The sequence below is a fragment of the Scyliorhinus torazame genome, chromosome 4, assembly GCF_047496885.1.
Source record: "Scyliorhinus torazame isolate Kashiwa2021f chromosome 4, sScyTor2.1, whole genome shotgun sequence".
In the NCBI taxonomy this organism is placed as follows: domain Eukaryota; kingdom Metazoa; phylum Chordata; class Chondrichthyes; order Carcharhiniformes; family Scyliorhinidae; genus Scyliorhinus; species Scyliorhinus torazame.
Genome location: NC_092710.1, coordinates 223,331,838 through 223,354,864, shown reverse-complemented (window position 1 = coordinate 223,354,864; position 23,027 = coordinate 223,331,838). Strand labels below are relative to the sequence as shown.

The 23,027-nt window shown below is 49.5% G+C and overlaps 1 protein-coding gene and 1 non-coding gene across 2 annotated transcripts in view; one reads left to right on the top strand and one right to left on the bottom strand.

The window, feature by feature from the left end:
- slc35f1 (solute carrier family 35 member F1) overlaps positions 1-23,027 on the top strand; it is a 531,713-nt gene that overhangs the window by 388,016 nt on the left and 120,670 nt on the right. Inside the window, exon 4 of the mRNA XM_072499393.1 lies at positions 12,614-12,773. Coding sequence (XP_072355494.1) covers positions 12,614-12,773 — 160 coding nt within the window. The remainder of the gene's footprint in view (positions 1-12,613; positions 12,774-23,027) is intronic.
- Positions 7,022-7,124, bottom strand: LOC140415724 (U6 spliceosomal RNA). Its single transcript, XR_011944635.1, has one exon. It is a non-coding gene; the product is annotated as a U6 spliceosomal RNA (small nuclear RNA).

Below are 23,027 nucleotides of genomic sequence, written 5' to 3'. Positions count from 1 at the left end.
AATAGATTTCCCTGTATTGTTTTCTACTGTGGGTAAGGCTTGGTTGCTGCTGCTGGTGATGCCAAGTTTCTCAATCTTCCTGTTCTTGGTGTGCATATAGGTGGTGTAGTATCGTTGTCTCGTCTATTTGTCGGTGTTCCGCAGCTGGTCTGCTGTGTCCTGAGCACAAGTTGTGAATATGGCCTCTATCTTGGTTTCCAGGTTGCGGCGTCTGCTGTAGAGCTGGCGTACGAGGTGGTTCCCTGCACCAGGTGTGCGTAAATCAAGAGCATGAGACTGAAGTGCAAAACAAAACTGTAGCAGAAGGTTTTTCAAGTAACTGAAAAGTGGGTGCAGTCTATTACAGCTTACATAAACGTGGTCCAAGGACACCACAGGGTCGCAAAAAATGCAGGCGTCTTGGGAGTCCATGAGCTGACGTATCCTATGGTTGTATGGGAAAGCTGTGTGCAACATTCTCCACTCCAGGTCCCCGGAGGGTAAGGGGGAGAACTCCCGCAGAGATAGACCTCCACTGGGAGGATGACCACAAAGGTGTCTGGGTGATGGCAAGAGCAAGGAGGTGAAAGGCATGCAGCAGCAACCTATCAGGCAACCTCTGTGCCATGATAAAGGGCACAGAGGACAGTCAGCTCGGGGTTTCATAGATTTCATAGGATTTTCAGTGCCAGAAGGAGGCCATTCAGCCCATCGAATCTGCACTGGCTCTTGGAAAGAGCACCCTACTTTAGCCCACACCTCCACCCTATCCCCGTAATTCCACCTAACCTAAGGGCAATGTAGTGTAGGCAATCTACCTAGCCTGCACATCTTTAGGGTCATGGGGCTATGGCTCCTGAGGATGGGTTTGGGGCCTGGGGCCAATGTGAAATTCTGCCTGAGGAGGGGTCCATCTGCTACCACATGACTTGAACCTGCAACTGTCTGCTAACAAATTGATTAACACGGGAGTTCCCTTGGGGGTGATTTTCAACCTGCGTTCTCCATCAGAGAAAACGATGAAGGACAGCACGGTGGCGCTGTGGGTCAGCACTGCGGCCTCACGGCGCCGAGGTCCCAGGTTCGATCCCGGCTCTGGGTCACTGTGTTTGTGTGGGTTTCGACCCACAACCCAACAGATGTGCAGGGTAGGTGGATTGGCCACGCGAAATTGCCCCTTAATTTGAAAAAAAAAGAATTGGGTGTTCTAAATTTATATTTAAAAAGATAAGAGAGATAGGTGATACAGTCCAAAAAGTGCAATGAGAATCGGGAAATGCGATTCTTGCCAGCGCGATTGCTTTTCTCAACTTTTCACATTCCTCGCCGATCATGTCACGAGGTTCACACACACAAAGGGCGAGAATCTCATTTTGATGTTTTTGAATATAATTTAATGTAATTACCCAGCCACTCCCCTGCCGCATGATCCCTCCTCACGGAATATTCAAACCTGACATCACGTTGGTGAGATTTACAACATCAATTTCAAAACATGAATCAGTCGAAAAGATTCCCCCCACCCTGAGCCGCAAAGATATGTAAACCCCGGGGGAGAGGGATATGCCCTAGCACTGCCCCTTGGCCCAGATTGGCACTGCCAACTCAGTTGTGCCAAGCTGTGCCAGGGTTTGGCCCCCTGGGGGGGGTTGGGGATTGACCGTTGATATAGTTGTGGGAGGGAGTTTCCGGTTGCGGCTATGCCTAGGTGGGTCACACGTTCGGCAGCTCCCGCCGGGAACGGACTTTTGGGCTCTTCAGAGGGACCCCAACGGCAATTGTTCGACGGTTTCCAGTGTGGGAATGTGACAGCAAGGTCCCCCGACAGTATATGGATTGGACCAGGAGTAGAGCGGTTAAAAAAGTGATCCTGGTGCAGCGGAAAGTGCGAGGGAGGAAAAGCAAGATGGCGGAGGGTGGAGACCAAGCAGTGTGGGCGCAGTGGTCGCAGGAGCAGCAGGAGTTTCTTAAATGCTGCTTTGAGGAGCTGAGGACAGAAATGCTGGCGCCAATGAAGGCGGCGATTGAGAAGCTTGTGGAGACCCAGAAGGCCCAAGGGGCGCCGATCCGGGAGGTGTGGCAAAAAACCTCGGAGAACGAGGACGAGATCTTGGGCCTGGCGGTGAAGGTGGAGGCGCACGAGGCGCTGCACAAGAGGTGGGCGGAAAGATTTGAGGACCTTGGGAATAGGTCGAGGAGGAAGAATCTTCGGATTCTGGGTCTCCCTGAACGAGTGGAGGGGCCCGATGCCAGGGTATATATGAGCACGATGCTCAATTCGCTGATGGGCGCGGGAGCTTTCCCGAGGCCCCTGGAGCTGGATGGGGCTCATCGGGACCTGGGATGGGGACACAAAGCCAACGAGCCGCCAAGGGCTGTAGTGGTGTGGTTCCACCGCTTTATGGACAGAGCGTGTGTCCTGAGATGGGCCAAAAAAGAGCAGAGCAGCAGGTGGGAGAACACGGAGATCCGAATTTACCAGGACTGGAGTGCGGAGGTGGCTAAGAAGAGGACTGGTTTTAACCGGGCTAAGGCGGTGCTCCTTGGGAAGGGGGTGAGGTTCGGGATGCTGCAGCCAGCGCGATTGTGAGTCACGTTCCAAGATCGGCACCACTATTTTGAAACGCCTGATGAGGCATGGAACTTTATCCAGACTGAAAAGTTGGACTCAAAATGAGGGTTTGTCGTGGGGGGATGTTTACTGTGTTTCCTGCGTTTGGGGAATGTTCTTCTTGTTTTGGGACTGGGTGGGGATGGGTGAATGGATTTGATGTGGGGGCTGTGGGAGAGTGTGGGCGTCGGTGTTGGCGGGGCAGGGCCCCGCGGAGGAAGAGGGGGGGTGGAGGCCCGGGGATGGGGAGTTGGGGTAAGGCCGCAAAAAGGAGCTGCGCCAGAGGGGGCGGGGCTGGCTCAGGAAAGCGCGGGCTTTTTTCCCGCGTTAGGGATGGATGGGGGCGGTGCCGGGGGGGGGGGGGGGGGGGGGGGGGAAGGGCGGTGCTGGAGAGGAGCGCACACTGACTGCCAAGGGGTGGGGGGATTCTCACACTGGGGGGTCGATGGAATGGCGGGAGAGGCCGGGGTCAGCAGGAGTCAGCTGACTGACGGGAGTGTCATGGGGGGAGCAGAATGGCTAGATGAGGATCAAGTATAGAGGGGGGAATACGGTGCGGAGTGCGGTGAGAATAAACAAGGTATTTAGGGACATCTATGGGGATCTGTACAGGTCTGAGCCCTCAGCGGGGGAGGAGAGGATGCGACGATTCCTGGATCAGCTGAGGTTCACGAGGGTGGAGGAGGAGGAGGTGGCTGGTTTGGGGCGCCGATTGGGCTGGAGGAGCTGGTTAAAGGATTGGGGAGCATGCAGGCGGGGAAGGCCCCAGGCCGGATGGGTTCCCGATTGAATTTTACAGGAAATACGTGGACCTGCTGGGCCCGTTGCTAGTGAGGACTTTTAATAAGGCGAGGGAGAGGGGGGACCTTGCCCCCGACAATGTCCAGGGCGCTGATCTCTTTGATCTTGAAGCGGGACAAGGATCCATTGCAATGTGGGTCGTATAGACCGATCTCGCTCCTCAATATTGACGCTAAGTTGCTGGCGAAGGTGCTGGCTACGAGAATTGAGGACTGTGTCCCGGGGGTGATTCATGAGGACCAGACGGGATTTGTGAAGGGTAGGCAGCTAAATACAAATGTGCGGAGGCTCCTCAATGTGATTATGATGCCCTCGGTGGAGGGGGAAGCGGAGGTAGTGGCAGCTATGAACGCAGAGAAGGCCTTTGATCGGGTGGAGTGGGAGTATCTTTGGGAAGTGTTGCAGAGGTTTGGGTTCGGTGAGGGGTTCATCAGTTGGGTCAGGCTGCTATAGAGCCCCGGTGGCGAGTGCGACCACGAACCGGCGGAGGTCGGAGTACTTTCGGCTGTACCGGGGGACGAGGCAGGCGTGCCCCCTATCCCCCTTGTTGTTTGCACTGGCAATTGAGCCGCTGGCCATGGCACTGAGGGAGTCCAGGAAATGGAGGGGATTGGTCGGCGGGGGTGGGGGGCGCACACCAGGTGTCGTTGTACGCTGATGACCTGTTGTTGTATGTTGCGGATCCAGTGGAGGGGATGGCGGAGGTCTTGCGGATCCTTAGGGAGTTTGGGACTTTTCGGGGTATAAACTCAACGTAGGGAAGAGTGAACTCTTTGTGGTGCATTCAGGGGACCAGGGAAGGGGGATAGACGAGCTTCCGCTGAAGAGGGCGGAAAGGAGCTTTCGGTACCTAGGGATCCAAGTAGCTAGGAGTTGGGGGGCCCTGCACAAGCTCAATTTGACGCGGTTGGTGGAGCAGATGGAGGAGGATTTTAAAAGATGGGATATGCTGCCACTCTCACTGGCGGGTAGGGTGCAGTCGGTCAAAATGACGGTCCTCCCGAGGTTCCTCCTTGTGTTCCAGTGCCTTCCCATTTTGATCCCCAAGGCCTTTTTCAAACGGGTAAGCAGGAGCATCATGGGATTTGTGTCGGCAAATAAGACCCCGACGGTGAAGAGTTTGCTTCTGGAGCGTAGCAGGGACAGGGGGGGGGGGGCGCTGGCGCTGCAGAATTTGTGTGGCTATTATTGGGCAGCCAATGTGGCGATGATCCGTAAGTGGGTAATGGAGGGAGAGGGGGCGGCGTGGAAGAGGCTAGAGATGGTGTCCTATGTGGGCACGGGCCTGAGGGCGTTGGTGACGGCACCGTTACCGCTCTCGCCAGCAAGATACACCATGGGTCTGGTGGTGGCAGCGACGCTGAAGATCTGGGGGCAGTGGAGGTGACACAGGGGCGAGGTGGGAGCCTCCGATTGGTCCCCGATTCGGGAGAATCACCGGTTCGTCCCGGGAAGGATGGATGGGGGTTTTCGGAGCTGGCATCGGGCAGGGATTAGAAGAATGGGGGACCTGTTCATCGATGGGGCGTTTGCGAGGCTAGGGGCGCTGGAGGAGACATTTGGGCTACCCCCGGGAAACGCTTTCAGGTACATGCAAGTGAGGGCTTTTATGAGGCGGCAGGTGAGGGAATTGCCACTGCTTCCGGCACGTGGGGTTCAGGACAGGGTGATTTCGGGTGTATGGGTTGGAGAAGGCAAGGTTTCGGCGATTTACCAGGAGCTGAAGGAAGAGGAGGAGGCCTCGGTGGGGGAGTTAAAGGGCAAGTGGGAGGAGGAGCTTGGGGAGGAGATAGATGAGGGTCTGTGGGCTGATGCTCTGAGTAGGGTTAATTCTTCCTCCTCTTGCGCCAGGCTCAGCCTAATACAGTTCAACGTTACTCACAGAGCACATATGACAGGGGCGAGGTTGAGTAGGTTCTTTGGGTTGGAGGACAGATGTGGGAGGTGCTTGGGGAGCCCAGCAAATCATGTCCATATGTTCTGGTCGTGCCTGGCGCTGGATGGGTTTTGGAGGGGTTTTGCGAGGACTATGTCCAAGGTGGTGAACACCCGGGCCAAGCCGAGCTGGGGATTGGCATTATTTGGGGTATCAGACGAGCTGGGAATGCAGCAGGTGAAAGAGGCCGGTATTCTGGCCTTTGCGTCCCTGGTAGCCCGGCGGAGGATTTTGCTACTATGGAAAGATGCGAAGCCCCCTAGTGTGGAAGCTTGGATCAATGACATGGCAGGGTTCATCAAGCTGGAGAGGATAAAGTTTGCCTTGCGAGGGTCTGTGCAAGGGTTCCTCAGGCGGTGGCAACTGTTCCTAGACTATCTCGCGGAGCGTTAGGAAGAGGTCAGCAGCAGCAGCAGGCCAGTAGCGGGGGGGTGGGGGCGGGGGGGGGGGGGGAGAGAGGGAGGGGGGTTTCTTTTGGGGTGGCGTTTGGGTGAAGGTGGTTTTTTTTTCCCTATTTGTGCTTTTAAATGTTATGTGGGGGGTTATTGTTTACGGGGGAGATCCAATGTATAATTTCTGATTGTTGTATTTTTGTTTTTCTTTTTTTGTTGGGGGGGGGTTTGTTGGAAAATTTGTTGAAAAATTTGAATAAATATATTTTTTAAAAAGATATAGTTGGGGGAAGGGGTGGGGAGAAGCGCATCGAGGTCATCGATGGGGGAACTTGGAAACGTGGGTGGGGGGGAGACGACACCGACGATACTTCCACGGTGAGGGGGGGGGTGGGGGGGAAGGGGCAGGGGAAGGGAGATTGTGATGGGGAGGTTGTGGGGGGGTGGAGGAGTAGAGAGCCTGATGATTGTGGGGGGAGGAGGGGGAGAGCCTGATTGTTGCGGCCGGGGAGCGGGCAGAGAGCCCGACGATTGTGTGGTTTGGAGGGGGTGCAGAGAGAGAGCCCGGTGATTGTGTGTGTGTGTGGGTGGGAGGAAAGGGGGGGGTAGAGAGTCTGATGCGAGACGGATGAATATATGGGTGGGAGAGAGAGCTGGTGATTGTGGTTGGGGAGAGAGCACGATGAGAGCTCAATGATTGTGGATGGGGGCGGGGGGGGGGGTAGTCCGATGATTGCGTGGACGGGGCGAGAGAGCCCAATAATTGTGGAGGCGGGACCTGATGATTGTGTGGACAAGGCAAGAGAGAGCCCGATGATTGTGGATTGAGGGGGGGGGGGAGAGTCCAATGATCATGTGGACGGGGCGAGAGAGCCCAATGATTGTGGGGTAGGTGGTGGGGGAGAGAGCCTGGTGATTGTTCTGTAGGGGCAGGGGAGGCAGGGACAGGAACGGTACTGAGTTGATCGTCAGTTCTGACCGGCGTCCTTTACAGATGCTGCCTCAATCAGACCCCGCCGCACCGGATTGACATTGCAAATCCCACCCATGTTTTTTCTCAGAGGTTCAAGATCTGGAATAAAAACTGGATTGTGCAGCTGGAGAGCTACACACCGGTTTTCAGTTAGTTTGAAAAAATATATTAATATTTTGCCCCTTGTCCTTTAGGACCCATGGCATTGCCGTAAGCATTTCTTTGGCATATCATCACACCCACCCGAGTTGATTATGCACCCATTGAAACATCCTGGTGTTGGGGCTGGTTCAGCAGTCTGGGTGCAACGCCTGCGGCAACAGACATCCCTAAACATGGAATGCTTCACGAATGTACATGTCATCCTTGCGCGGGGCCATGCTAATCTCTGTATGGTTCCAATTTGAGCACATGTGCTGCCAAAGTGAGCACGTGGAAAATAATTTTGACTTCCATAGCAATGAGAATTGCAAAAGGTATATCAAGGGTGGCTGAATTGATGTCACTCTTTTTGGATATCATTCAAAGTCAAAATGAACCCCAAGTTGTCTTCATCTAAAACTAAAATTAAATTCTCTTATTAGATTTATCTGTGGTTATGGAGGTGGCCTCTCTGAAGTCCTGTTGGTATTAATCATTTATACATTCAGGGATTCTATCCTTGGAACTTCCTTGATATTTTTGAAGCAGAGTATTATTTAATCTTCTCGGCTTAATTGAAGTTCTAGTTTGACTCCTGCACAAAATCAATACTGCAGAATTCAGTGTATACAAATGTAATTTACTCAAACATCTTTTATAGTTTTCAACATCTTTAAAAGCGAGCGTAGAAATTATTTAAGACCTGGAAAGGGTTTTGGGAGAGTTACTGTAAAAATCAATTATCTTAACTGTCACTCAATCCACACAAATCCAAAATGTAATTATTTTTCAAACTCTATTAGTTGACGCTGTTATTTCAGAATGCCATTTCAAGAGATTGGAGTTGATTTGAATTTGTTTTGTCTGGAGTTACTGGGATGATAATGGCCTCAAAATGGGGTTGATAATCTTACCAACCCATTAACCATGACAATGGAATGGATTGGATTTGTTTATTGTCAGGTGTACTGAGATACAGTGAAAGGCATTGTTCTGCTTACAGTTCAGACAGATCATTCCGTACATGAAAAGAAAATGCATAGGACAAACATAAAATACACAATGTAAATGCATATTCACAGGCATCGGGTGAAGCATACAGGAGTGTAGTACTACTCAGTAGAGAAGATGTGTGAAGAGATCAGATCAGTCCTTAAGAGGATCGTTTAGGAGCCTGGTAACAGCGGGGAAAAAGCTGTTTTTGAATCTGTCAGTGCGTGTTCTCAGACTTTTGTATCTCCTACCCAATGGAAGATGTTGGAAGAGTGAATAAGCCGGATGGAAGGGGTCTTTGATTACGCTGCTCACTTTGATGTAGACAGAGTCAGTGGATGGGAGGCGGGTTTGTGTGATGGACTGGGCTGTGTTCACGAATCTCTGAAGTTTCTTGCGATATTGGGCCGAACAATTGCCATACCAGGTTGTGATGCAGCCAGATAGGATGCTTTCTATGGTGCATCTGTAAAAATTGGTAAGAGTCAATGTGGACAAGCCGAATTTCCTTAGATTCCTGAGAAAGTATAGACGCTGTTGTGCTTTCTTGATCGTTACATCGACGTAGGTGGACCAGGACAGATTGTTGGTAATGTGCATGCCTAAGAATTTGAAGCTGCCAACCATCTCCACCTCTGCCCCGATGCAGACAGGGGTGTGTACGATACTTCAATTCCTGAAGTCAATGACCAGCTCTTTAGTTTTGCTGACGTTGTGGGAGAGATTGTTGTTGCTGCACCACTCCACTAGGTTCTTTCTCTTCCCCCCCCCCCACCCCACCCTATATTCTGACTCATCATTGTTCGAGATCTGACCCACTCTGCCCGTGTCGTCAGCAAACCTGTAGATGGAGTAGGAGCCAACTTTTGCCACGCAGTCGTGTGTGTATAGGAAGTACAGTAGGGGGGTAAGTACGCAGCCATGCCGGGCCCCGGTATTGAGGACTATTATGGAGGAGGTGTTGTTGTTTATCCTTACTGATTGTTGTCTATGGGTCAGAAAGTCGAGAATCCAGTTTCAGAGTAAAGAAGCCAAGTCCTAGGTTTTGGAGCTTTGATATGAGCTTGGCTGGGATTATGGTGTTGAAGGCGGAGCTGCAGTCAATGAATAGGAGTCTGGTGTAGGAGTCCTTGTTGCCGAGATGCTCCAGGGATGAGTGTAAAACCGGGAAGATTCTCATGCTGTGGACCGGTTGTGGTGGTATGCGAATTGCAGTGAAATGCGAATTGCCATGAATCAAGGCATTCTGAGAGTATGCAGCTGGCAACATTTGAAAAGGGCCTATTGATTGGCAGCCAAAGATCATCCTTGCTCCAGGTGATATACCCTTGCACAAAATTGAAGATTGAGGTTCCTGATTTAGGTTGAAACTGATTAGTGAGTAAACTCACCTGGGCTCCAGAAAGATAATCCGTGCCTCGAAAGGTCTGGAATCGTCATTATTCCCAATCCCCACCTACCTCCACCTCCCCCTCACTGCCTCCCTCGCACTGCCATACATTGTACCTAGGACAGAATAAAATGCAAAAAGACCCGGGAAAGTAAATGAGTAGAATTTGTTTTACACATTAATTTGTTAAGCACTACGTGGAACGGTGGGAAAACATATTTAATGGTCATTTTCAAAAGGGAATTCAATAAAACCTTGAAAGAAATGAAGACTTGCATTTATATGGCTTCCTTCTCAGAGCATCCCAAAGCACTTTCCAACCATTGAAGCATTGTGACGTGGAAATGATGCAGCCAATTTGCACACAGCAAGCTCCCGCAGGCAGCAACGTGATAATGGCTGGAATTCTCTGGCTGTGGCGAATCACTGTTCCTGCCGGCAGAACACCACGCCTGCGGGTTTCCTGGCGTGTGGGGTGGCTTCAATGGGAAATCCAATTGACAAGTGGCGGGAGAAGAGAATCTCGCCTCCAGTGAAAAGCGCACGGCCAAGAGACACGCGGCTGGGGAACTGTCTAGTTCCAGCCCAATGTCTAGACAATCTGTTAGTGATGTTGGGTGAAGGATAAATATTGGCCAGGATAATAAGGATAAATCCTCGCTACTCTTCAAAATCGTTTCATTGGATCTTTTATACCGACCTGAGAAAGCAGATGAAAATGAAAAATATTCAGGCCTGTGGGGACATCGCAGGAAGTGTGACTATTTAGATAGCTAATTTTAAGAGCTGGACAGCCTTAATCTGGCAAATTGCATTGGGGCATCCAATTGGCTTGCTGAAACCTGCCTGCCTCATATAAATTATAGATTTTTGTTTTACTCACTGGGGAGCTGAACTCACTGGCCAGACCAGCTTCTCAGTGATCGTGCCACCATTTCGAAAGTGTGTCCCACTCTCTAAGTAAGATTGAGGGTCCCCCACCCCCCACCCATGGGCAATGACACCCCCCCCATACAATGGGCATTACCCACCTCACCAAATGAGGACACTCCCAATAGGGTCGCTGAAGGGCCCCCTTTTCAGGCCTTTCCATGCCCCCCTTACCCTGCCCTTCACCCCCCACACAGGACTTCTTTGTCCTGTTCAGGGCAAGTGGTTACTGCAATCCGACATGTAGATGTGTAAAATGCAAAGACCCCATTATCATTTTAAAGTAGTAAAATTAACTTAATTTTTGGAGGATGTAATATTTTGGACGATAACAGAAAACATTGCCTCCAGCTTTATAGTAGCCCTGCATGATAAGATCTAAAATTCAGTTCCTAAAGCTGCAGCAAATGCAGCGACTGGACCTGGAAGTCCATGCAGAGCATTGTGTTTGTTTGCATTATTGGTTTGCAGTGTGATTTCACGTTCTGATGCAATCAAGTAAATGTAGAAAACAAACATTATGGGCATGACCTATCGGCTGCATCCCACCGGAATCAGAGAGGGACATGATGGGTAAGTGCCAGGAGAGGCCTCACCCTGGATCCCTATAGTCATAACGCTTCGTGAGAGCTAACCAGATCTCGTGATTTGTGCCCCCCACAATGGGCAGTACCCAGTCTCGCATGATTAAGCGGCTTTAAGAACACACTTAACCTTGCTGATGCCGGATCTAACTGGCTCCCGGCATCTATCGGCCTTGCCCAAGGAGAGCCAGCCGGGCGCCATTTAGCACTGGTCCACACAAACGTGGACCAGGCGGAACGGTCCCCGGGAGGGAGGGGGGGTGGGAGGCGAGGGGGGAGGAGGCGAGGGGGGGGGGGGGGGGGGGAGCTCCCAGGCCATGAGAAGCCTATGGGTGGTCAGGGTCAGGGCAGGGTGGCACCCTGGCACTCAGACACCTTGGCACTGGCACCTTGGAACTGCCAGGTGCCCGAGTAGCAATGCCCGGCTAGCTAACCAGTGCACTGCCAGGGTAGCGGTGCCAGAGTAGCACTGCCAAGTGTTAGGTCCTGAGGGGGGGCCAGGCCCATGAAAGGAGGGGTGCAGGGGTTATGGTGTGGGGGGTGAAGGGCAGGGTAAGGGGGGCATGGGAGGGCCTGAAAAGGGGGCCCTTCAGTGACCCTATAGGGAGTGTCCTCATTTGGGGAGGTGGGTAATGCCCATTGTATGGGGGGGGGGTCATTGCCCATGGGTGGGGGTGGGGGACCCTCAATCTCACTTAGAGTGTGGGACACACTTTCAAAATGGCAGCCCGATCACTGAGAAGCTGGTCTGGCCAGTGAGTTCAGCTCCCCAGTGATTTAAAAAAAAAAAAATCTTAGCGTGGGCTAGCCCAGAGAGAAATTCCCCTGGGACACAAAAATGACTGAGTATGGTGATATGAATGTGGGGAACTGGCCGAAAGAGCCGTGGATAAACTCCCAGCTAAATCTGCCTGAAATTACACTTGGAGGGTGCGATCTACTCGAATGGGGACAGAGTCCCGTAGTGCGAGATGAGCCGGGTGTTCCTTGGAGCACCGAGACACACCCCACTATCTCACGTCCATCTGAGTAGATGGGGACCTCAGCGGGGAACTGCCAACGAGGCCGCGCTTACCCCATTTTATGCATTGAGGAGCTACACTCGCCCAAAATCTTCAGTGCAGTGAGAGATTGGGACCCTATTTTAAAGGTGGCATGCCAGAATGCCAGGGAGGCAATGCTAGGGTGGCCCAGGTGGCACCAGCAGTGTCAGAGTACACCCTGCCCAGAGGGTATACACCTGGGGGCCTCCAATCCACTAGGAGACCCCCACGAATGCTGATCCGTCTAGTACCTGTTTGTGGAGACCAGCACCAAATGGTGCTTGCCCAAGGCCTCCAAGACAAGAGAGTTAGATCCCATGTCTTGGGTGGATCCCAGGAACGCAAATTAGAGTGAGACTAGCTGTCTTACTCTAATGTGCAGATTTTCCAGAAAGTGGGATTCACATCGTGACATCTCGCAAGATCGCGTTAGATCTCGTGGGGTCGATCCCGAACGTGGGATGCCATATCGCGCTGTTTTTCGGGCGCAACATGACCGGTAGATTCCGCCCAGAAGAGTTCCCGTTAAACCATGCGCCATATTAATTATCAGGCTCACTTCATTTGTTTGGATATGATTTCAGGCGAACCCTGAACTAGCTTCCAGTAAGCCGAAAATTGAAACCAGCAGACCATTAAGTAAGTTGGGGTGAACAGAAGTTTATAAAGTCACTGTTTGAGTCACCCAGGACCAGAACATTAAGGCCAGTGTGTCTGCAGTCAATTTGCTTTTGGAAGGCATTCTGTGTTGCACATCACGTGTTTTAATGTTTTGTTTATTTGTTGTCACTTGAAATTTGGTAGTAATGGCTATTTTGCCCTTTCTTTTTTGTGTTGCAGCTGTTAGATTGTTTTGTAATCCCAGTGGTACTGTTGCTGTCCTGGTTCTTCCTGCTGGTGAGATACAAGGCTCTTCACTTCATTGGAGTCGGGGTGTGTCTGCTGGGGATGGGATGTATGGTGGGGGCTGATGTGCTTGTTGGGAGACATCAAGGAACCGGTGAGTTACCCATTACTTCCACCATCAGAAAATACAATGAACCAATTTGTAATGTGTATCCAACCCATCAGAAAGGTCAAATAAAGATTGTTGACATTCTAAGTGCTTTTGTGAGTTTTCAAATTTGGGGAATTAAGGCACTCTGGATAATTATGCACTAATAAACTAAATCTTGTTGAGGTCTGGTCCACATTTCTTTTATTGGTACCAATGGAACTTGTTACTTTATTGAATTTACTTTACTTCAGCTAATTACATTTGCCACACTCCTCTGCACTTTCCACATAGGCTGGTACATTTTTCCTGTTTAAGTATGTACAAACCATACAACAATTTATCATTATATTAAAATGCACCAAAATTTGCAATGTATTACACCTGAATTGCCATAGCACTGGATGGCTGTGCGTGGCTGGGTCTTAAAAATTGATCCCCCACCATCTTAGACATGGAGAATCAACATCTCTTGGGTGAGATTCCGATCTGGCTTTGCTGTGAAAATAGGAGTGTATAAGAATTTGATTTTTATACAAAGTAAAAATAGATAAAAATGAATGAACCAAGCCTCAATGTGTGAAAAACAATCTACACTTCAAACATCAGTACTATCCTCCTAATTGGCGACCATGGGCTTCCATTGGTCAGATCCATGATTAAGCTTGGCAAAGTGCTATAGCGGTTTGCCATTGCCTTTGGCAGTACGGCAGACGAAGAAATTCTCTTGTTCCTTCGCCTGCCATCAGGCTTATTAGACATTGACGATCAATTTGTTCGGCCACGTTGTGAATGCACATTCCATGGCTAACAAATCCTGGAGTGGGACTTGAACACAGCTTGTGGCCCAGATGTAGGGCCACTACCACTGCGCCACAAGACATCCATCTCAATATGTGACTGTTCATAAAACAAAGCTGACATAGAATTGACATATTGCACTCGTTTACACTGGCTTGCTTTTTTACTATTCACAGAAATCCCCAACGTATCAATTCAATAATTGGTGTTATTCAACATCTGATGCTGTGAATTATACCCTGAATCAGATTATCAAATAAAGCAGAGTACACATCGGCCCATGTTCAATTGCTGCTTACCATATCACAGAAGCACACAATTATTGTGGTGCAGAATAAGGCCATTAGACTCATTGGGCGGGATTATCTCAGCCCCGTGGCAGGTCGGAGAATCCCCGCAGCTGCACCACGCTGGCACGCGATTCTCCGCAGAGCGGAGAATCGGCACCATTGGCGCATTTGGCGTGGCACCGGTCGCGGGCCGCTCTACGCGTCCGGGCTGCCGATTCTCCGGCCCGGATGGGCCGAGCGGCCGCTCTAAAAAGGCAGAGTCACACCGGCGCCATCCACACCTGGCCGCAGCCAGCTGGAACTCTGCACGCAGGGTCTGGGAGTGGCCTGTGAGGCGGGCAGGGGGGGAGGGGGGGCTCCGACCCTGGGGGCCGCCTCCGATGGGGCCTGGCCCGCGATCGGGGCCCACCGATCGGCGGGTCGGCCTCTCGCTCCCCAGGCCTATTTTCTTACGTGCAGGCTCCTGAACTCCCATCGCGACAGTGTTTCCGACGGCGTGGACACTCTGCTGCCGAATGGGAGAATCCCGCTCATAGTGTCTGCACTGACTCTCCAAATGAACACTATGACTTAGTGTCATTCTCTTATCTTTTCCCTATACCTATTCAAACAATCACCTAATGCCCTCTTGAATGCCTCTATTAAACATGCCTCCACCATAATGCCAGGCAGTGCATTCCAGACACAAACCACTCGTTGTGTAAAGATGTTTTTTCTCACATCACCATTGCTTCTTTTGCAAATCACTTTAAATCTGTGCCTTCTTGTTCTTGATACTTTTATGAGTGGAAAGAGTTTCTCCCTTTCTTTCTGTCCAGCCCCCTCATCATTTTGAACAGTTTCAAATCTCTTCTTAGACTTCTTCTCTCCAAGGAGAACAGTCCCAATCTATCCTCATAACTAAAATTTCTCATCTCTGGAACCATTCTTATAAACCTCTTTTGCACGCTCTCCAATACATTCACGTCCTTCCTATTGTGTGATTCCCAGAACTTTTCACAATACTCCATCTGAGGTCTAACCAATGTCTTGCATATGTTCAACATACCTTGTACTCTCTCTTATTAATAAAGCCCAGGATACTATATGCTTTATTAACTGCTCTCCATCTGCCGTGCTATCTTCATGATTTTTACACATACACACCCAGGTCCCACTGCCCGTGCACTCCTTTAACAGCACCTCTTATTTTATATTACAGTAGTGAACTCGCCAACATTGAGGGCATTTAAAAGTTTATTGGATAAACATATGGATGATAATGGCATAGTGTAGGTTAGATGGCTTTTGTTTCGGTGCAACATCGTGGGCCGAAGGGCCTGTACTGCGCTGTATTGTTCTATGTTCTATATTGTCTATCCATGTTCTTCCTACCAAAATCAATCACTTCACACTTCGCATTGAATTTCATTTGCCACCTATCTGCCCATTGCACCAACTTGTCTATGCCCTTTTGAAGTTCTGCACTGTCCTCCTCTCCGGTTACAAGCTTCGTGGCATCCAAAAACTTTGAAATTGTTCCCTGCACACCAAGATCTAGACCATGAATATATATCAGGGAAAGCAAGAGGCCCAATACTGACCTCTGGGGAACACTACTACAAACCTTCATCCTGCCTGAAAAATATCCATTGACCATTACTCTCTGCTTCCCATGACTCAGCCAATTTTGAATCCACTGTCCTTTTTATTACATGAGCTATGACTTTTCTCACAAGTCTGTTGTGTGGCACTGTATCGAATATGAACATTTCATGTTTCAAGTAACCATATAATAATAAAACTTTGAAATGCACATATGCACAGGCAGTTCATGGTGAGATCAAACACTCAGGATCATTTATATCTCATTGAAACTACTGTGAACTAATTGACGTGAGGTCTGTGCTGAACCTTTGTATTGGCTAACACAGCGCGGTAAAGCATGCGGTACAATGAGTCATAACATTGTGTTTGGAAATAAAGATCCTGCCCATCACCATTATGTAATTTTGAACTCAGATGCTGAATAAGCTCATATGTGGTTTACGTTGTTTAACAATGTTTGATAAAACACCAGTCTTTTGTCCAGAATGGAACCTCAGGGCGATAATGAATTCCAAAGTGTTCAGTATAATCAGGTTTTTAGCACCTTTTTTAAATTCTCAGCTGTGCTCTCTGCCAAAAGAGAGAATGAGTTTAATTGCCAAATACAATGGGGCCTTCTTGTCAATCCTCCATTATTGTTATCAGGATCATGTTTGTGAAGTTGTGCTCCTGTTGTGCACCGAGTGAGGACCAGAATATATGGACGCTGCTCTCTATCATTTTCTGTCCATTAATTATAATGGCTAAAGTTCATGGAGAAAAGCATCTTCATTTCCTTTATTTGATCATGATGGCCGAAGTAAGCCACAAGGAGTAGAATTTTATAATTGACCCCATATGTAAAATATAATCTATTTACCAGCATAAAGTCAAATAATGTGTGTTTTTATTTTCTACTCTCGTGAAGATTAGGGAACACTTCCTTTTCACTTCTGGCATTTACTTACTGCTTCAAATCCCTTAGGCACAGAGGCAGCCATTGTGAAATGATGGGAGAGACACTGGAAGCCTATCTGCAGGTGTGCCCTGCCCACATGTTTTTGCGCAATGCTGATAGTAGCTAATTATTGTTCTTGGTAATACATTTAAAGGACATCATCTGACTCAATAACTCTCGAACGTTTTTCAGACTCTCACATCCTTCTGAATTTCATGCTGAATTCCCTGCTTTTGAATTCCTACGCTCAGCATCAACAATCCGACCAATGGCCCATCTCCCCTGCATTCTGCTTGACCTGATTGTCGTTCTCTACTCCCCTCTGTTTTCATGGGTGCAATTTCTTTTTCGTCCTGGCTTTTCCTGCACCAGAAGAAGTGAAAATGTTTGCAACCAGCATTAAATTGTCTTTGTATCTTTAATGGTGCATTGAACAGTTTCAACTTACCTCGGTCCAATGGTGCTTAGGGCTCTGGAGATGCTGCTCCCAGGTAAAGTGTGGCTTAGCAAGGCATAGATAAAGTTCCATAAACTCTTGGTAACTTTCTTAAATTTGAAATGGAACGAAACATGAAGGAAATTTTAGCTGACAGGAGGAACATAGATGTAATGGGGCTCTGTCTTGCGGCGTTCCAGGGTACTTCTTGGATTCATAGATTAACAGAATCATATAGTATTGAAGGAGGTCATTCAGTCCATCCTGTTAATGCCAGCTCTTTGAAGGAGTTATCTAATTCATCTCACTCCCCTTGTCTTTGCCCATAGCCTATTTTTAATTATATATCTAATTCACCATTAGAAATTTTTATTGAATCTCCTTCTCTCATTTTTCTGATGATGCATTCCAGATCACTGTAGTTCTTCATGGCTCTTAAATCCAACAACACTCTAACTCTCATCTGGCAGAAATTCCATTGAGGACATAATAAAGTCCCCTGAAGTTCCAAATAGACACTAATCAATCCCTCTCATAAATATATCCTTGGCTCGCTTTGAGGCATTTATTAAATGTAACTGCTCCTCTATGGGACTCTTTTCCTTTTTCATTCATTTATGGGGTGTGGGTGTCGTTGGCTAGGCCAGAACTTATTGCCCATCCCTAGTCACCCTTGAGATGGTGGTGGTGAGCTGCCTTCATGAACCACTGCAATCGCGAAGGCATAGGTACACCCACAGTGCTGTTAGGGAGGGAGTTCCAGGATTTTGACCCAGCAACACTGAAGGAAGGGCAATATATTTCCAAGTCAGGATATTTAGTGACTTGGAGGCGGTTATGTATTATATGTTATGTTGGAGGAGGTCATTCAGTCCATCCTGTTGAAGGATTCACCTGAGGAAGGAGCAGCGCTCCGAAAGCTAGTGACATCGAAACAAACCTGTTGGACTTTAACCTGGTGTTGTAAGACTTCGTACTGTGCTCACCCCAGTCCAACGCCGGCATCTCCACATCATGTTATGTTGGGGCAGTGTCCCTTTAAGAGGTGAGTCACGTGAGCATGGGTGACATCATCGGTCAGGCTTTAGGCCCAGTCATTATATTTAAGCCTGTGAGAGTGCACAGCATACGGTAAATACAAACCCTACCAGTTGAGTTATAGGCAGTAAAGTCTTCTGTTGCTCAGAAGCCTGGTCCAGCCAGTCAAGTTTGGAGACACAATATACCAGGAACATCTTGGTATTTTGGGGGACCAACATGCCCCAAAACACTTACTAATCACAGAGATTCAGATTCCACAGGAGGAATCAGCTGGGAGGGGAATCTGTGGCACATTTCATTGTGGCCCTTCAGTGCCTTACAGAACACTGTAGGCGAGACCTACATGCTTGCACTCTTGCTTGAGCGTGACATGACCATGAGATCGTGGGAGAGGCCAAATTGGGAATCGCGCCAGGCGCCAATCGGTTTGCGATCTAGCCAGCCCTCTCCTAGTGAAATCAGGATTCCGCCATGGTGTGGCGTGGCGAGAAACCAATAATTACTGATTAAAGCCAATCTCCAATAATTAACGGGAATGAGCCTCTATTGAACGGCATCCTGTGATCTAACTGCCTCCCCAGCAAGTGGTCATGTGGGCGCCGATTAGTACAACCTTTTTTAAAAACTTGAAGCTGGTTCAGTAGCTGCTGTGGGAATCTGAGGAGGTGAGTAGCCATCTTCAAAGTTGGGCAATCAGCCCAGGGACACTGGGATTGTTGGCCCACTGCTTGGGGGATCCCAGCAGGGGTGAGGAGGAGAGAGACTGCCTCAGTCGAGGGGTGGACCGCCAATGGTGGGAGGTGGGTGCCCCAGCACCCTTGGATCTGCCATGCCACCCCCTGGATCGCGTATACCCGTAACGGGAGTAACTCCGGCTATATCTGTCCCACAGACCACCCATGACCTACACTGACCGTGGTGGCCTCTAGGCACATAGTTGAAAGCTATTGCTAACAGGGCATTAACAATTGACGTAATTTGAGCACTTCACAGCCCCCAAGTGGATTCCTGTGGGAACATGTGCCATGTCGCAGATGAGAGTTACTGCCTCGCATCCCAACCAGACTGTGAGGCCTGGACACTCTGCCTGAATACTGGAGGCTTCAACATCACAGAGGCAGAAGGTAACATCTGATGCACGATCAATGACCACTAATGCGAGGTTGTAGTCCAACTGAAGGCTTTAATAAACTAGATGTTTCCCCTGGCAGATCAGGTACAGAATGAAGGCTGCTGGGGTGGCACGGGTTCTTGTACCCCGCCCAGCAGGACGGAGCTACCATACATCCTAACCAATAGAAAGCATACAGTTTCCACCAATGGTGCTCCAGCCTATCAGGTACCGTAATACCTCTAATACCACAACATCCAAACACCCAAGAGCTGGGCCTCAGCACTGGGGTCATCCCCGCAACAATAGAGTGCACTTGGGAGGGAACCAGCGCCCGGGCCAGGTTATGTTACCAGGGGGTGACTGGGGTTGCCCGGGTGCTCCTGTTCCAGCCGGGGGGGGGGTGTGTGCAGGGTGTGTTGGATGGCACCCTGAGGGAAGGCAGGGGATCTGAGGGGGGAGCCATGGGGGACCAGAGGGTACCGGGCTGGAGGCCATTGCTGATTGACTGTCACTCATCCCTGTAAATTCATTACAGATATACACGGGATGGATCCTATCTTGGGCCCCACAGAAGCTGCTTTCATGGTGCTGGCATCAGGCCAGGAGGCCAGATGTTGGAGGAGGCGGCCTCGACTAGGGGATCGTGCGACACCTCTGCCTTGTACTTGTATACTTGGTACCATGTAGAGTAGGAGCATACCTACTCCAGTGGCTGTCAATATCACCGCAGTCCTGAACTTTTACGCCTCAGGATCATTCCAGGTCTTGAGCAGGGACTTGTGCTGCATATTCCAACTGACAGCCAACAAATGCATTCATGAAGTCAAAGATGGCCTCTTTGCCCGGGCAGCTAAGTATATAAACCTTGACTTGGACCAAGCCCAACAGATGCCCGAGCAGCAGAAGTCTCCATTTCTGCCCTTCCAGAGTCTGCATTGCATTACTCCAGGGTGATGTTGGCACTGTCAGCGGGTCCATGTCAAGGGCAGGAGGGTGATGAGAACCCACTGTGAGCTGAGCACTGGTGCTCCTCACTATGCCATACTCTGACTCCTGTCTGTCTGTCAAGTGTGCACTCACACCATCACCTGTACATGATATGCCTTGGGTGGGGGTTGGAGGTCAGCGGAGTTAAGTGTCAGTGACTTCACATGTTTTTGGTGCAACATGTTTTATTTTGTACAACAGCCCCAACTGCCCCAGCCCCTAATGGTGCCGCTCCCCCCCTCCTGCCCCAGTTCCCTCAATCTGCTTAGCACATGGTGCTCTGCCACCGCATCTAGCTGTTTCCCCACAGTGCAGATCTGCAGTGGAGGCAGCCTGTTGCTTACCGCATCCTGTGGCCTTTGATGCTCCTGGCGCATGGTTGCCGGAATGGGGGAGCCAGGGTAACAGGTGGAACCGGTGCCGGGGGGCCGATGCCAACGCACTCAAGTGGCTCAGTGACGTTCTTTAGCTTTTTGCATCCTTGTGTGGCAGTCCTCCAGGTCATGCTCCTCACGCTGAAGGCCGCTGCAATTCCTCCCAGGTGGCACTGGCTGCCTTGTGGCTGACCCGCCGAGCCCTCGGGGGAGCAGGGTATCCCGTTGAAACTCCACCTCTTCCCGCAGGAGGGTCAGGTCGGCATCCCCGAATCTTGATGGCATGGCTGCATGCTGTGTGGGATTACCTCTGGGATCGGTTTAAGTGCTAGTCCCCTCGTTAGAGGTGGGCTGGCGAGTGAGGTCCTGGCTAATCAGCCGACGGGACAGTCATTTGCAGCGTGAGGCCCATGGGGCCTCGTTAAGTGGACCAATTAACATTGGATACTGGCGATGGCCTAGTCGGGTCGGCTGTCAGGAAGCTCCCGGCATTTTCTGCTCACCAGTTAGAAATCTTTCCGTTAGAGTTTGGAAATGTTTTAGATGGTGCCTTAAGAGACAGGCCTGTATGAAATGAGGCCATTCAATGCAGGCTACTGACGAGCTAAATTTTAAAATTGCATTCGACATTGCTGTGTCTATGGAATTAGCAGCCAAAGAAGCTGCACAACTCGGGGCCAGCACCCGAATACATAAAATATTGGCCACACAAAAGAAACGAGTAGCAGTAGGAGTGCTCCAGGTTGTGGCAGATCTGGACATTCTGCTGGTACAGGGAGGCCCAATGCAATAACTATAAGCGAATAGACCACATTGCAGGGACCTGCTAGAGGAAACAGAACGGTCTGGTAAAATCTTTGCCAAAGAAAAATCAATTAAATCCGATTAAGAAAGTCCATGCTGTGGATGCAGCCAGTGAATCAACCCCTCCAATTAAGAATTTCAACTGAACATCCTGGCGGCCAAAGGTGAAGTGCACAGATTTTGGGTTGTACTCCAATTGGATGGGCAATGCATTAAAATGGAGGTGGACACCGGGTGGGTGGCAGTTTCACTTATTCCTGAAACAACTTATGACCAGAAGCTGAGACAACAGCCACTCCAGTATTCTGGCATCACCCTCAGGACACTTAAGAGCACCACCTGCTCTGTGTATGTAATAACGAAGGTACAACTGCGGAGCTACCCTTCCATGTTGTCAAAGGAAATTTCCTGGTCCTATTTCGATGTTCGTGGCTACAGAAACTAACATTGAATTGGAGGGCTGTAAACAAATTAGTTAACTCTAAAACTAGTCTCCAAGCCATCCTAAGTAAGTGCCACAGTGTTTTTGAAGACACCTTTGGAGAAATTAAAGGCGTCCAGATTAAAATCCAATGGCAATCACAGAGTCAATCCAAAAGTTTGAGGATATGTACTGTTCCATAAGCCATCCGTTTGAAGTAAAGCCGAACCACTGACAAAGTGATTTGGGCAACTCCGATTGGACCCGTTTTCACACATGAAGCTCGGGCAGCACGGTAGCATTGTGGATAGCACAATTGCTTCACAGCTCCAGGGTCCCAGGTTCGATTCCGGCTTGGGTCACTGTCTGTGCGGAGTCTGCACGTTTTCCCCGTGTGTGCTTGGGTTTCCTCCGGGTGCTCCGGTTTCCTCCCACAGTCCAAAGATGTGCAGGTTAGGTGGATTGGCCATGATAAATTGCCCTTAGTGTCCAAAATTGCCCTTAGTGTTGGGTGGGGTTACTGGGTTATGGGGATAGGGTGGAGGTGTTGACCTTGGGTAGGGTGCTCTTTCCAAGAGCCGGTGCAGACTCGATGGGCCGAATGGCCTCCTTCTGCTCTGTAAATTCTATGATAATCTATGATAATCCAAATCTGCGGTGACTTCAAAGTTATTTTTAATCCAGTTCTATGTGCAGATAAATACCCATTGCCTTTGATCGAAGATCTGTTCAGTGGCCTGGCAGGAGGACACAAATTCTCAAAGGTATAAATCATTTCATAGAATTTACAGTGCAGAAGGAGGCCATTTGGCCCATCGAGTCTGCACCGGCCCTTGGAAAGAGCACCCCACCTTAGTCTTGCTCCCAAAGTGGATAATTCATATTATACTGCATTAGCTCACTCACTCAACTTTTCCAAATCACACTGGAGCATCTCTGCATCCTGGTCATGGCTCACCTTCCCACCCAACTTGTCATCTGCAAATTTAGAGATATTACATTTAGTTCCCTCATCAAAATTATTGACACATATATTGTGAATAACTGGGATCCTAACACCAATCCCTGACAAGTGGGTACCTGCTACTAGCCCCACTAGCCACTGCCTGCCATTTTGGGCAACTCGGTAGCACAATGAGTAGCACTGTTGCTTCACAGCTCCAGGGTCCCAGGTTTGATTCCCGGTTGGGTCACTGTCTATGTGGAGTCTGCATGTTCTCCCTGTGTCTGCGTGAGTTTCCTCAGCATGCTCTGGTTTCCTCCCACAAGTCCCAAAGATGTACTGTTAGGTAATTTGGACTTTCTGAATTCTCCCTCTGTGTACTCGAACAGGCGCCGGAATGTGGCGACTCGGGGCTCTTCACAGTAACTTCATTGCAATGACAATGATTATTATTATTATTATTCCTACTCTTTGTTTCCTGTCTGCCAACCAATTTTCCATCTATCTTAATACACTACCTCCAAT